The 13,665-nt window shown below is 35.7% G+C and overlaps 1 protein-coding gene across 1 annotated transcript in view; it reads left to right on the forward strand.

The window, feature by feature from the left end:
• LOC133653331 (probable phospholipid-transporting ATPase IIA) overlaps nt 1-13,665 on the forward strand; it is a 130,372-nt gene that overhangs the window by 19,022 nt on the left and 97,685 nt on the right. Inside the window, exons 5-6 of the mRNA XM_062052499.1 lie at nt 6,625-6,683; nt 11,744-11,795. Of these exons, the coding sequence (XP_061908483.1) occupies nt 6,625-6,683; nt 11,744-11,795 (111 nt within the window). The remainder of the gene's footprint in view (nt 1-6,624; nt 6,684-11,743; nt 11,796-13,665) is intronic.

Genomic DNA, 13,665 nt, shown 5'->3' on the forward strand with positions numbered 1-13,665 from the left:
TATGTTGTCTGTTTATCTGTGTTGGCCCTGTGATGAGGTGGCGACTTGTGCAGGGTGTACCCCGCCTTCCGCCCGAATGCAGCTGGGATAGGCTCCAGCACCCCCCGCTACCCCAAAAGGGGCAAGCGGTATAAAATGGATGGATGGATGGATATTAGCATTGATGCTAGAATTTAGACAGTTTAAAAGTCTGGTTAATGTGTATTTAGCTTTAATGTTAATGAGCGGTGTGTGTCTTTTAGAAGCACTGTTGTGTACTCAATACGCTTTTGACATACACACTGGTACTGTGCACTTGTCCAACATAATAGATGTCAGATATCCCATGCAACATTGTCAAATTAAGGAGTGGGACAGGCGCACACAAACGTTAGCAACACTAGCATAGCTACGTGAGCTTTCTGATAACATTGCATTGTAACATAATGTCAGGCTAGTAAAACCATACTTGCCAACCCTCCCGATTTTCCCAGGAGACTCCCGAATTTCAGTGCCACTCCCGAAAATCTCCCGGGACAACCATTCTCCCGATTTCCACCCGGACAGCAATATTGGGGGCGTGCCTTAAAGGCACTGCCTTCAGCGTCCTCTCTCACCTGAAAAGGAGATTATTATATATGTCTCCGTTATCCATAGGTTTATCTATAACCCATAAAGTAGGCAGGCACGGAGCTATTTCTCAGCGTGTGTTTATTCCAGCCGGCACGTTAATACACTGACACACAACATCCGGATTCCCATCATGCATTGTTTCAAAACTACGGCAAGTAGTAATGTCCAAAAAAACATAACAGAGATGAAGCAGAAGAACGAAGAAGAGACATGGCGACGACGAGTAAGAAGAAGAAGTACGCGTGCAAGTTCCAAAATGATTGGAGAAAATAATTTCAGTTCATCCAGGACAGCTCGGAGGGGAAGTGGTATGCTGCCTGCAAAATTTTGTAGATCACACTTCTCCATTGAACACGGTGGCTGAACGGATATACTCATTCATGAACGGAATATATAATATATACATATATAAGAAATACTTGAAAATATATACACCACCCGCGGCATCGGTTGGAATCGGTAATTAAGAGTTGGACAATATCGGATATCGGCAAAAAAGCCATTATCGGACATCTCTAATGTAAACAAACTACGGTGAGTTCAAGGCTCGCTGAAATTAGTAGGGCAAAACGGTACTTGCCAAATATTCTCATCAGTGAAGCATGTATAACATAAACAGTGGGATTTCTAACACTTAGGAATGTTTGTGCCATGTTTGTCCTCCTACAGAAAATATATTAAAACAAAAACTTTTTTTTTTTCTTCATCTTTTTCCATTTTCACACATCTTTGAAAGCGGTCCAGGGAGCCACTAAAGTTATAGTTAAAAAGTTAAAGTACCAATGATTGTCACACACACACCAGGTGTGGCAAAATTATTCTCTGCATTTGACCCATCACCCTTGATAGCCCCCTGGGAGGTGAGGGGAGCAGTGAGCAGCAGCAGTGGCCGCGCCCGGGAATCATTTTTGGTGATTAAACCCCCAATTCCAACCCTTGATAGATAGATAGATAGATAGATAGATAGATAGTACTTTATTGATTCCTTCAGGAGAGTTCCCTCAGGAAAATTTAAATTCCAGCAGCAGTGTACAAAATTGTAAAAAGTAAATAATGGGGGTATAAATGGAGACAAAATAGAAAAATATTACAATAGAATAAAAATAAAAAGCAACGATGAGAATAAAAATATAACAGTAAAATAAGAATATAACAAGAGAAACTAGGCAGTAGTGACCATGTTATGAAAAAGTATTTCACTGTTATTGTTTTGCATCCCCTGTCATCCTAGTACCCCCCCTCCCCCCAGAGAGGAGTTGTACAGTCTAATGGCGTGTGGGACAAAGGAGTTTTTGAGTGTATTAGTCCTGCACTTGGGATGAAGCAGTCTAGCACTGAACAGGCTCCTCTGGCTACTGACAACGGTATGCAGAGGGTGACTGGCATCATCCAGGATGCTCACTAGTTTTTCCACAGTCCTCTTCTCTGCCACCGTCACCAGTGAGTCCAGTTTTATTCCGATTGTAGAACCGGCCCGCCTGATGCTGAGTATCAAGCAGGGAGGTACTAGGGCGGCACCAAAGAGCCGGGGGGTTGCTGACCCCCGACCTAATCCATCATCTATTATTATGCCTATAACTACTGAAAGTGCTATTTCAATCTCTAAAACATATCCGTAGTGAAAGGTGCCTCGTCAGAAAGGAAGATTTTAAGTGTAAAGTCAAAATGGGGAGAGTGATTCAAGGAGATGGTTGCCCGACAACCTCTTACGCGGCTTGCGTAACGACGTTCCTCACGTTGGCGTCCATGTTGCCGCCTGAGCCACGGTTTCCTGCACTGCAAAAAGTCAGTGTTCAAAAACAAGAAAAAAATATATAAAAATGAGGGGTATTTTATTTGAACGAAGCAAAATTATCTGCCAATAGAACAAGAAAATTAAAATTAGCTAACTTCAATGAACCCAAAAATAGCTTAATATAAGTATATTCTCACTAGTAACAAGTGCAATTTTCTTGGTAGAAAAAAAAAAAGATACCTTTTTGCTCAATGTGTTGAAAAATATTCTTAAATGAAGTAAATGCTAGTGCCATTATCTTGACATAATGATATTATATTTCTTGAAACCAGCGAACTTATACTAAAAACTAATTTATTGTTCTTAATGGAAAGGCAACAAGGCAACCGCTTGTTACTCTCGGGGTCTCCTAGCCGCTCAGGCAAATCATATTGTCTAAAAATGCATTTTTCCATGGATAACATGACATCATCGCGCCAAGTGCGTGCTCTTTCAGTCAATTAGTGCGCATATATACAGCCCGGCCCCCGGCCAACATTTTTTTATTGTAATTTTGAAGAATTTATCTGAATGTGCATGAACTATTTCTGTTCAAAATTGTTTGAAATGTTAAATGTTTAAATATTAACTGTCTGTTTGCTGTACTGTGCCAACTGTACTACTATATGAGTACGTATTTTCTATTGTTTCATTGAAAATAAAACAGCAAAGTCCATCCGTTTTAATTATGAGACAAAATTGTGTCAAAGTCGTGATTTTTTTTTTTTCATGCTTGAAATAAGAAATGATTACTTTAAAAAAAGCAGTTTTATACTTGTGAGTAGGGATGTCCGATAATATCGGCAGTCCGATATTATCGGCCGATAAATGCTTTAAAATGTAATATCGGAAATTATCGGAATCGGTTTCAAAAAGTTAAATTTATGTCTTTTTAAAACGCTGCTGTGTACACGGACGTAGGGAGAAGTACAGAGCGCCAATAAACCTTAAAGGCACTGCCTTTGCGTGCCGGCCCAGTCACATAATATCTACGGCTTTTCACACACACACAAGTGAACGCAATGCATACTTGGTCAACAGCCATACAGGTCACACTGAGGGTGACCGTATAAACAACTTTAACACTGTTACAAATATACGCCACACTGTGAACCCACACCAAACAAGAATGACAAACACATTTCGGGAGAACATCCGCACCGTAACACAACATAAACACAACAGAACAAATACCCAGAACCCCTTGCAGCACTAACTCTTCCGGGACGCTACAATATACACCCCCTGCTACCCCCTACCTCCTACCCCCACCACCTCAACCTCCTCATGCTCTCTCAGGGAGAGCATGTCCCAAATTCCAAGCTGCTGTTTTGAGGCATGTTAAAAAAAACAATGCACTTTGTGACTTAAATAAGAAATATGGCAGTGCCATGTTGGCACTTTTTGCCATAACTTGAGTTGAAGTTGTTCTCTTATTTTGGAAAACTTTGTTACATTGTTTAATGCATCCAGCGGGGCTATAAGTCACAGTTTTTTTCATAGTTTGGCCGGGGGTGCGACTTATACTCAGGAGCGACTTATGTGTGAAATTATTAACACATTAGCGTAAAATATCAAATAATATTATTTATCTCATTGACGTAAGAGACTAGACATATAAGATTTCATGGGATTTAGTGATTAGGAGTGACAAATTGTTTGGTAAACGTATAGCATGTTCTATATGTTATAGTTATTTGAATGACTCTTACCATAATATGTTACGTTAACATACCAGGCACGTTCTCAGTTGGTTATTTATGCCTCATATAACGTACACTTATTCAGCCTGTTGTTCACTATTCTTTATTTATTTTAAATTGCCTTTCAAATGTCTATTCTTGGTGTTGGCTTTTATCAAATACATTTCCCCCAAAAATGCGACTTATACTCCAGTGCGACTTACACTACAGTTCAAAAGTTTGGGGTCACATTGATATACACACATATATACATACATATATATACGCATATATATATATATATACATACATATATACACCTATATACATACACATATATGTATACATATATACATACACATACACTACCGTTCAAAAGTTTGGGGTCACATTGAAATGTCCTTATTTTTGAAGGAAAAGCACTGTACTTTTCAATGAAGATAACTTTAAACTAGTCTTAACTTTAAAGAAATACACTCTATACATTGCTAATGTGGTAAATGACTATTCTAGCTGCAAATGTCTGGTTTTTGGTGCAATATCTACATAGGTGTATAGAGGCCCATTTCCAGCAACTATCACTCCAGTGTTCTAATGGTACAATGTGTTTGCTCATTGGCTCAGAAGGGTAATTGATGATTAGAAAACCCTTGTGCAATCAGGTTCACACATCTGAAAACAGTTTAGCTCCTTACAGAAGCTACAAAACTGACCTTCCTTTGAGCAGATTGAGTTTCTGGAGCATCACATTTGTGGGGTCAATTAAACGCTCAAAATGGCCAGAAAAAGAGAACTTTCATCTGAAACTCGACAGTCTATTCTTGTTCTTAGAAATGAAGGCTATTCCACAAAATTGTTTGGGTGACCCCAAACTTTTGAACGGTAGTGTATATATGTTTTTTTCCTTCTTTATTATGCATTTTCGGCCGGTGCGACTTATACTCCGGAGCGACTTATAATCCGAAAAATATGGTACTTTAAAAAAGTAGTTTTATACTTGCGAGTAGAGATGGACGATAAATGCTTTAAAATGTAATATCGAAAATTATCGGTCTCGTTTTTTTTAATTATCGGTATCGTTTTTTAAATTTTTATTTTATTTTTTGTTTTTTTTAATTAAATCAACATAAAAAACACAAGATACACTTACAATTAGTGCACCAACCCAAAAAACCTCCCTCCCCCATTCACACTCATTCACACAAAAGGGTTGTTTCTTTCTGTTATTAATATTCTGGTTCCTACATTATATATCAATACAGTCTTCAAGGGATACAGTCCGTAAGCACACATGATTGTGCGTGCTGCTGGTCCACTAATAGTACTAACCTTTAACAGTTAATTTTACTCATTTTCATTCATTACTAGTTTCTATGTAACTGTTTTTATATTGTTTTACTTTCTTTTTTATTCAAGAAAATATTTTTAATTTATTTATCTTATTTTATTTTATTATTTTTTTTAAAAAGGACCTCATCTTCACCATACCTGGTTGTCCAAATTAGGCATAATAATGTGTTAATTCCACGACTGTATATATCGGTATCGGTAATTAAGAGTTGGACAATATCGGAATATCGGCAAAAAAGCCATTATCGGACATCCCTACTTGTGAGTGTTGATGACACAGCTTTGCAACAGTTGATATTCTAGTTTTAAGCATGTTTCACTCAATATAGGTCATCAAATGTCAGCTACAAGCTGTAATATCTTACTGAGATCATTTAGGACCAAAACCCTTAAAACAAGAAAACACTCCATAAGATAAAATCTGCTTAGTGAGAAGAATGATCTTATCAGACAGAAAATAAGCAAATATCACCCTTATTTAAGATATTTAATCTTACTTAGATTTCAGTTTAGTGAGACTGCACTGGCCCTGTGAAAGCTGATTGGGGCCGAGGCAAACGCTGTGTAATTCAAAGCAGAGAGACGTAAAAGCCGGCGTATACAAGGGCGCGGTATAAAGTGGCGAGCGGCAATAAAAAAATAAAAAGGCAGGGAACTTCTTGTGGTTTCCATCACTTAGCCGCTTTGATGTGGCAGCCTGTTGGAGCCGTAAACGCGACGACCGCCCGCCTCCACCGCAGCGGCACCCCCGCACACGCCGTCCAGCAAAATGTGCGTGACATATCGCCTTCAAGCCCTCTTTCTAATTTTAATGATCATCTTTTATTGCATAGAATGCCCTTCCTTGCACGCAGCCGGACAAAGCAGAAATGTGAAATCCCATGAACGCACCCCCCCCTCCCCGCCCCATGGATGGCGATATAATATGTGCTTTAATGTCTTGCATATGCATTGGCCAGAGGTCACGGCAGGGGGTCAGGGGTCAGTGATCTCCTCCAAACAAATTTGCCTGTTAATTCCAAATGGAATGAGAGAAAAAGGCCTGAGCTCCCCCAGCATTCCTTCAGATATGCATGGAAAATGACTGCCCCCCACTCACAAACTTTAGTGGAGGCGAGCGCTGGAGCATGCAGGAAAGCAGCTGCCAGTTGACTTTTCAGCTTGAATTGTTTGCTAAACAAGCTTTTTATGTTGTTTTTTTCCCAGGCACAATGAAGGTGAAAAGCAGCAATATCCAAGTGGGGGATCTTATCATTGTAGAAAAGGTTTGTTTGATTTATTATTAGTCTTCATTTACAGGAAAAATGATAACCCCTTTCCGTTTGCTAAATAAACTTCAATTTCTGGCTTTTTCCACTCTAAATCTGATAATGCACATGTTCATCTTCTATTCAATATGTGTTGGTTGACCCATCGCAGGCATTTTTCTTACAAGATTCCTATGGCTATAATGACTCATTTGAGTAACGGGATTAAAAGAATAAGCCGTGTTTCCCACACATTCATTTATTTGTGGCGGCCCGCCACGAAAGAATTACGTCCGCCACAAATTTTTAAAAAAAACAACATTTTTTTGTTTTGTTTTTTGTCCTGTCCAGCTTCTCATGCAAATCATATAGTTGATGTAGATGCCCATATAGGCTGTTCAGATTTACTTTACAAAAGAGAAGTGTAGGATACTTCTCTTGTTGCCTTATTTGTATTTGACCACTACTCTTTTCTGTTTATTTGTTACTGACTGTGGCAGGACACCTCTGCCTCTGTTTCACTTTATGTTGCTGGTAAATAATATGGTTGTAGTAGTAGGCTAAAGTTAAATTATTTAGTATGCACTAATTAAAGGGGCAGAGCTTTAAGAGACATTTTAGCTTTTATATTTTATAAGATATATTTTTTGTAAGAACCACAATTAATAAATATATTTCAGTGAATAACTTATTGTTCAAATCTGTATATAAATATGTACATAAAGTGTTGTAATTATATTGTAAAATGGATGGATGGACGTTTAAAACAAAACTGTTATTATTAATTAGTAAGTATACATTTTTTGAGCCTTTTTTAGAGAAAATCATATCATTGTAGTACATTATGCAAATTACTCGATGATGTCATGGTGACCACGCCCATAGCCACGCCCCCACCGCCACAGGTATCTTGGCAGTTTATGGGCAACACTGGTTGTCCCGATACCAATATTTTGGTGCAGATACCGGTAACAAAATGTATTTCGATACTTTTCTAAATAAAAAGGGGACCACAAAAAATTGCTTTATTTTAACAAAAAATCCCAGGGTACATTAATCATATGTTTATTGTTGCAATTGAAGAACAATTTTGTCCTCAAAATAGTGAACATACTAGACAACTTGTCTTTTAGTAGTAAGTAAACAAACAAAGGCTCCTAATTAGTCTGCTGACGTATGCAGTAACATATTGTGTCATTTTCCATTATATTATTTTGTCAACATTATAAAGGACAAGCTGTAAGAAAATGTATTATTAATCTACTTGTTTATTTACTGTTACTATCTGCTTATTTTCTTTTAACATGTTCTATCTACACTTCTGCTAAAATGTAATAATCACTTATTCTTCTGTTTGATACTTGACATTAGTTTTGAATAATACCACAAATTTTGGTATCGGTCCGATACCAAGTAGTTACAGTATCATACATTGGTCATATTCAAAGTCCTCATGTGTCCAGGGACGTATTTCCTGAGTTTATAAACATAATATGAAAAAGGAAAAAAGATTTTGTGATGATAAAAAATATCAATGTAATCATAGTAGTATTGACTAGATACGCTATTGTACTTGGTATCTTAACAGTGGATGTCAGGCACCCATGGCATTTGTTTACATTCACTTTTTAGAGGCAATATAGTACCGAATATGATTCATTAGTATCGTGGTACTATACCGTACAACCCCTAGTGTGGTATTTTTTAGCATGTTGACATAAATATTACAAAGATTCAACAACTAAAAATGATGTAGTAACTAGGGATGAGTATCGAATTCTGTACTGATCATATTACGCCTGTACTACCGAATACCAATTCATTTGGGGGGCAGATATTATACGTTTTACTTCTTTCTGCTCCTTTTTTTCCATGTTTGTTTTCTTTATGTGATATTGATCGTTTTTGTTTGACCTTTATGATTGAAATAAAAAAACACATTAGAGCTGGTCGACACAGCTAAAACCGTATCACGATACAAGTGTTTTGTATTGGTCAATCTCAATAATTATTGATAATTCTCGATAATTATTTCTTATGTCTTATCGAAAATAAATATTATTTATTAATGTAAATATTTTTATTTAAGATATAACTTTCCTCTGATTGTAATCCCCTCAGCGATCAAAGCAGAAAGGGACGCAGATGTCAACACAAGCATGGAAAACAATCAATGTAAACAAAAATTACATTGAACATTTAACAATAACCTCTTAAAATGAAGGTGCAAAAATAAGGAATATGTCAGAAATGCTTAATAAAGTCTAACAAAATAGTGCAAAGTGTCATAATGTAAACATAGAGAAACCTGAGAAGAACTATTTCAGGGGTGAGCGTGGCAAAGGTGGTGTGGTATTACTGATTAGGAGCGCCTTGGTCTGACCACGGTCCGTTTGAAAAAAAATCCTAAAACTGTTATACTGTCGAGGCGACTTTTCCTGTTTTATCCACAAATTCTTGGCTCTCTGAAGCACTCGTTTTTAGTTTCTCTTCTCAATCCATGCAAAGAATCAACCGCAGGACAACAAGATGGCACAACGAAACTTGATAGGTGATACTGTTACCTGATTGGCTGTGATCAGTTCCTGCGATGTTTGGTTACCAGAGAGCGAGGGCCTTTGTTCATTAGTATGAGTGTGTACGTGTAAATGTGTATATTTCTATGTGTGTTTGTATATGTGTGTGTATATATATATATATATGTGTGTGTATGTATATATGTGAATATATATATATATGTGTGTATATATATATATATATATATATATATATATATATATATATATATATATATATATATATATATATATATATATATATATATATATATATATGTGTGTGTATATATATATATATATATATATATATATATATATATATATATATATATATATATATATATATATATATATATATATATGTATATATATATATATATATATGTGTGTGTGCATGTATGTATGTATATATGTGTGTGTGCATGTATATATGTGTATATGTATGTATGTGTGTGTGTGTGTGTGTGTGTGTGTGTATGTATGTATGTATGTATGTGTGTGTGTATATACTATATATATACTGTATATATACAGTATATATATACACTACCGTTCAAAAGTTTGGGGTCACCCAAACAATTTTGTGGAATAGCCTTCATTTCTAAGAACAAAAATAGACTGTCGAGTTTCAGATGAAAGTTCTCTTTTTCTGGCCATTTTGAGCGTTTAATTGACCCCACAAATGTGATGCTCCAGAAACTCAATCTGCTCAAAGGCAGGTCAGTTTTGTAGCTTCTGTAACGAGCTAAACTGTTTTCAGATGTGTGAACATGATTGCACAAGGGTTTTCTAATCATCAATTAGCCTTCTGAGCCAATGAGCAAACACATTGTACCATTAGAACACTGGAGTGATAGTTGCTGGAAATGGGCCTCTATACACCTATGTAGATATTGCACCAAAAACCAGACAATTGCAGCTAGAATAGTCATTTACCACATTAGCAATGTATAGAGTGTATTTCTTTAAAGTTAAGACTAGTTTAAAGTTATCTTCATTGAAAAGTACAGTGCTTTTCCTTCAAAAATAAGGACATTTCAATGTGACCCCAAACTTTTGAACGGTAGTGTATGTGTATGTATATATGTATACATATATGTGTATGTATATAGGTGTATATATGTATGTATATATATATATATATGCGTATATATATGTATGTATATATGTGTGTATATATATATATATATATATATTTATGTATGTATATATATATATGTATGTATGTATGTATGTATATGTATGTGTATATATATATTTTTCTTATCTGGTTAAATAAAGGTTCTATATATATGTATGTATGTATATGTATATATTTGTGTATGTGTATATATATGTGTATGTAAGTATGTATATATGTGTATGTATGTATATATGTATACATATGTGTATGTGTATATGTGTATGTATGTATGTGTATATGTGTATGTATGTATATGTGTGTATGTATGTATGAATGTATGTACGTACTTACAGTACAGGCCAAAAGTTTAATTCAATGCGTTTTCTTTATTTTCATGACTATTTACATTGTAGATTGTCACATCAAAACTATGAATGAACACATGTGGAGTTATGTCCTTAACAAAAAAAGGTGAAATAACTGAAAACATGTGCGGTAGGAAATGGATGGATGGATGTTTTCTATTCTAGTTTCTTCAAAATAGCCACCCTTTGCTCTGATTACTGCTTTGCACACTCTTGGCATTCTCTCCATGAGCTTCAAGAGGTAGTCTCCTGAAATGGTTTTCACTTCACAGGTGTGCCTGAAGCTCATGGAGAGAATGCCAAGAGTGTGCAAAGCAGTAATCAGAGCAAAGGGTGGCTATTTTGAAGAAACTAGAATATTAAAACATGTTTTCAGTTATTTCACTTTTTCTTTTGTTAAGTACATAACTCCACATGTGTTCATTCATAGTTTTGATGTGACAATCTACAATGTAAATAGTCATGAAAATAAAGAAAACCCATTGAATGAGAAAGTGTGTCCAAACTTTTGGCCTGTACTGTATAAATTAATATGTTAAATATGAATGCAAATCACTATGCAGGACACTTTTCTTGGTAAAAAAATCTAATTTTGTATTATTTATATGTTATGTTTCGTGGGGACACAAATGGCACTGATTGGGAAGAATGGCCTTTTATACGTTTAAAAAAACCCAAAAAACTTTACTGCGCGTATCAAAGTTGGCGTCAATTTTGGAAGTCTCCCGCTGAGGTCTTTGCGCGTGAAATACGAGAAGAGCGCTCCTGTCTTCAGTTTCCACGTCACGGCGTCTCTCTGAAGCGCTGGCCGAAGGAAAGGTCACACGCGATTGTGAGGAGCTTTCTGGAATCGCAACCCGGAAGAACCGCATTGTTGTTCTCTTTTGGAGGAGTCAAAGCAGCCATAGGAGGTCTTGTTATTTTTTTTTTGCAAATGACTGTCACTAATGTGCCACATGCACGGCAATAAGACAAACATTTTGAAGAGCACGGACCAGGAAGTGATGTTTTTCTTTCTGCCTTTCTTTGCAGAACCAGCGCGTTCCTGCTGACATGATCTTTTTAAGGACCTCGGAGAGAAATGGTAAACATCTGCTGGTCATTCATCCAGACGTGGCCGGGGAAATGACTTGTTTAAAAAAGGAAAAAAAGGCGCTGAGGTGCAGGGATTAGCCCTGAGCCTGGACAGGAAGTCCTATAATGTCCAAATTGTAATTGGGTCCAGTACTATACTATCAGTCAAAGCTGCTGGGATTGTAAGAGGCAAGGGGGTCGCTGCTGCCACTTATAGACCAAACATAGACAAAACATTCCTCTGGCGTCCTTGCGCTAATTTTCTTGATTAAACTTCATGCAACCAAGGAAATAATAAATGGGGACTTGCATGAATCACATCCTCTGAGGTCCATTCTGGGGGTAGATAAGTAGATATCTGTGAGGTTCATTCAGTCAGTTTGATCTTTCATTTGTTGGTACTTTGAACAAAAATAATGAATGACCAGTTCCAGGGTCAAACTGTGGCCATCATAAACGCTTCATTAAGTGTACAGGCAATGCTTCCAGTTACATTCTTCTCTGTCATAGAGTAAAAGTAAGTTAATTAGTGTTAATAATGACATTAAAGTGACAGGGGCATCAAATCAAAACAAGTTTTACATGTACAAGCCATGTTTAAATCATATTTTATCATTGTTTTCTGTCATAAAAGTGTAAAAAGAAGCTAAACCAGTTTTGATACTAATTTAAATATGAATAATCAGTTCCAGGGTCAAACTGTGGCCATCATAAACGCTTCATTAAGTGTACAGGCAATGTTTTAAGTTACATTCTTCTCTGTCATAGAGTAAAAGTAAGTTCACCAGTGTTAATAATGACATTAAAGTGACAGGGGCATCAAATCAAAACAAGTTTTACATGTACAAGCCATGTTTAAATCATATTTTATCATTGTTTTCTGTCATAAAAGTGTAAAAAAAAAAGCTTACCAGTTTTGATACTGATATAAATATAAATAATCAGCTCCAGGGTCAAACTGTGGCCATCATAAACGCTTCATTAAGTGTACAGGCAATATTTTAAGTTACATTCTTCACTGTCATAGAGTAAAAGTAAGTTCACCAGTGTTAATAATTACATGTGAAAATAATCAAACACTTAAAAGACATTGAAGCAAAAAAAATGTAAGTATACAAGTATTGTTTAACTCATAATGTATCATTATTAGTTAATAATTACATTAAAGGGATTGGGACATCAAAACAAAACTAGTTTTACATGTACAAGCAATGTTTAAATACCATTTTATCATTGTTTACTGTCATAAAAGTGTAAAAAGAAGCTAACCAGTTTTGATACTGATTTAGATATAAATAATCAGTTCCAGGGTCAAACTGTGGCCATCATAAACGCTTCATTAAGTGTACAGGCAATGTTTTAAGTTACATTCTTCACTGTCATAGAGTAAAAGTAAGTTCACCAGTGTTAATAATTACATTAAAGTGACAGGGGCATCAAATCAAAACAAGTTTTACATGTACAAGCAATGTTTAAATCATATTTTATCATTGTTTTCTGTCATAAAAGTGTAAAAAGAAGCTAAACCAGTTTTGATACTAATTTAAATATGAATAATCAGTTCCAGGGTCAAACTGTGGCCATCATAAACGCTTCATTAAGTGTACAGGCAATGTTTTAAGTTACATTCTTCACCGTCATAGAGTAAAAGTAAGTTCACCAGTGTTAATAATTACATGTGAAAATAATCAAACACTTAAAAGACATTGAAGCAAAAATGTTTTGTTTAAATCATAATTTATCATTATTAGTTGATAATGACATTAAAGTGATTGGGACATCAAATCAAAACAAGTTTTACATGTACAAGCAATGTTTAAATCATAGTTCATCATTGTTTACTGTCATAAAAGTGTAAAACGAAGTTAAATCAGTTTTGA

Source organism: Entelurus aequoreus, linkage group LG07 (assembly GCF_033978785.1).
Source record: "Entelurus aequoreus isolate RoL-2023_Sb linkage group LG07, RoL_Eaeq_v1.1, whole genome shotgun sequence".
NCBI lineage: Eukaryota > Metazoa > Chordata > Actinopteri > Syngnathiformes > Syngnathidae > Entelurus > Entelurus aequoreus.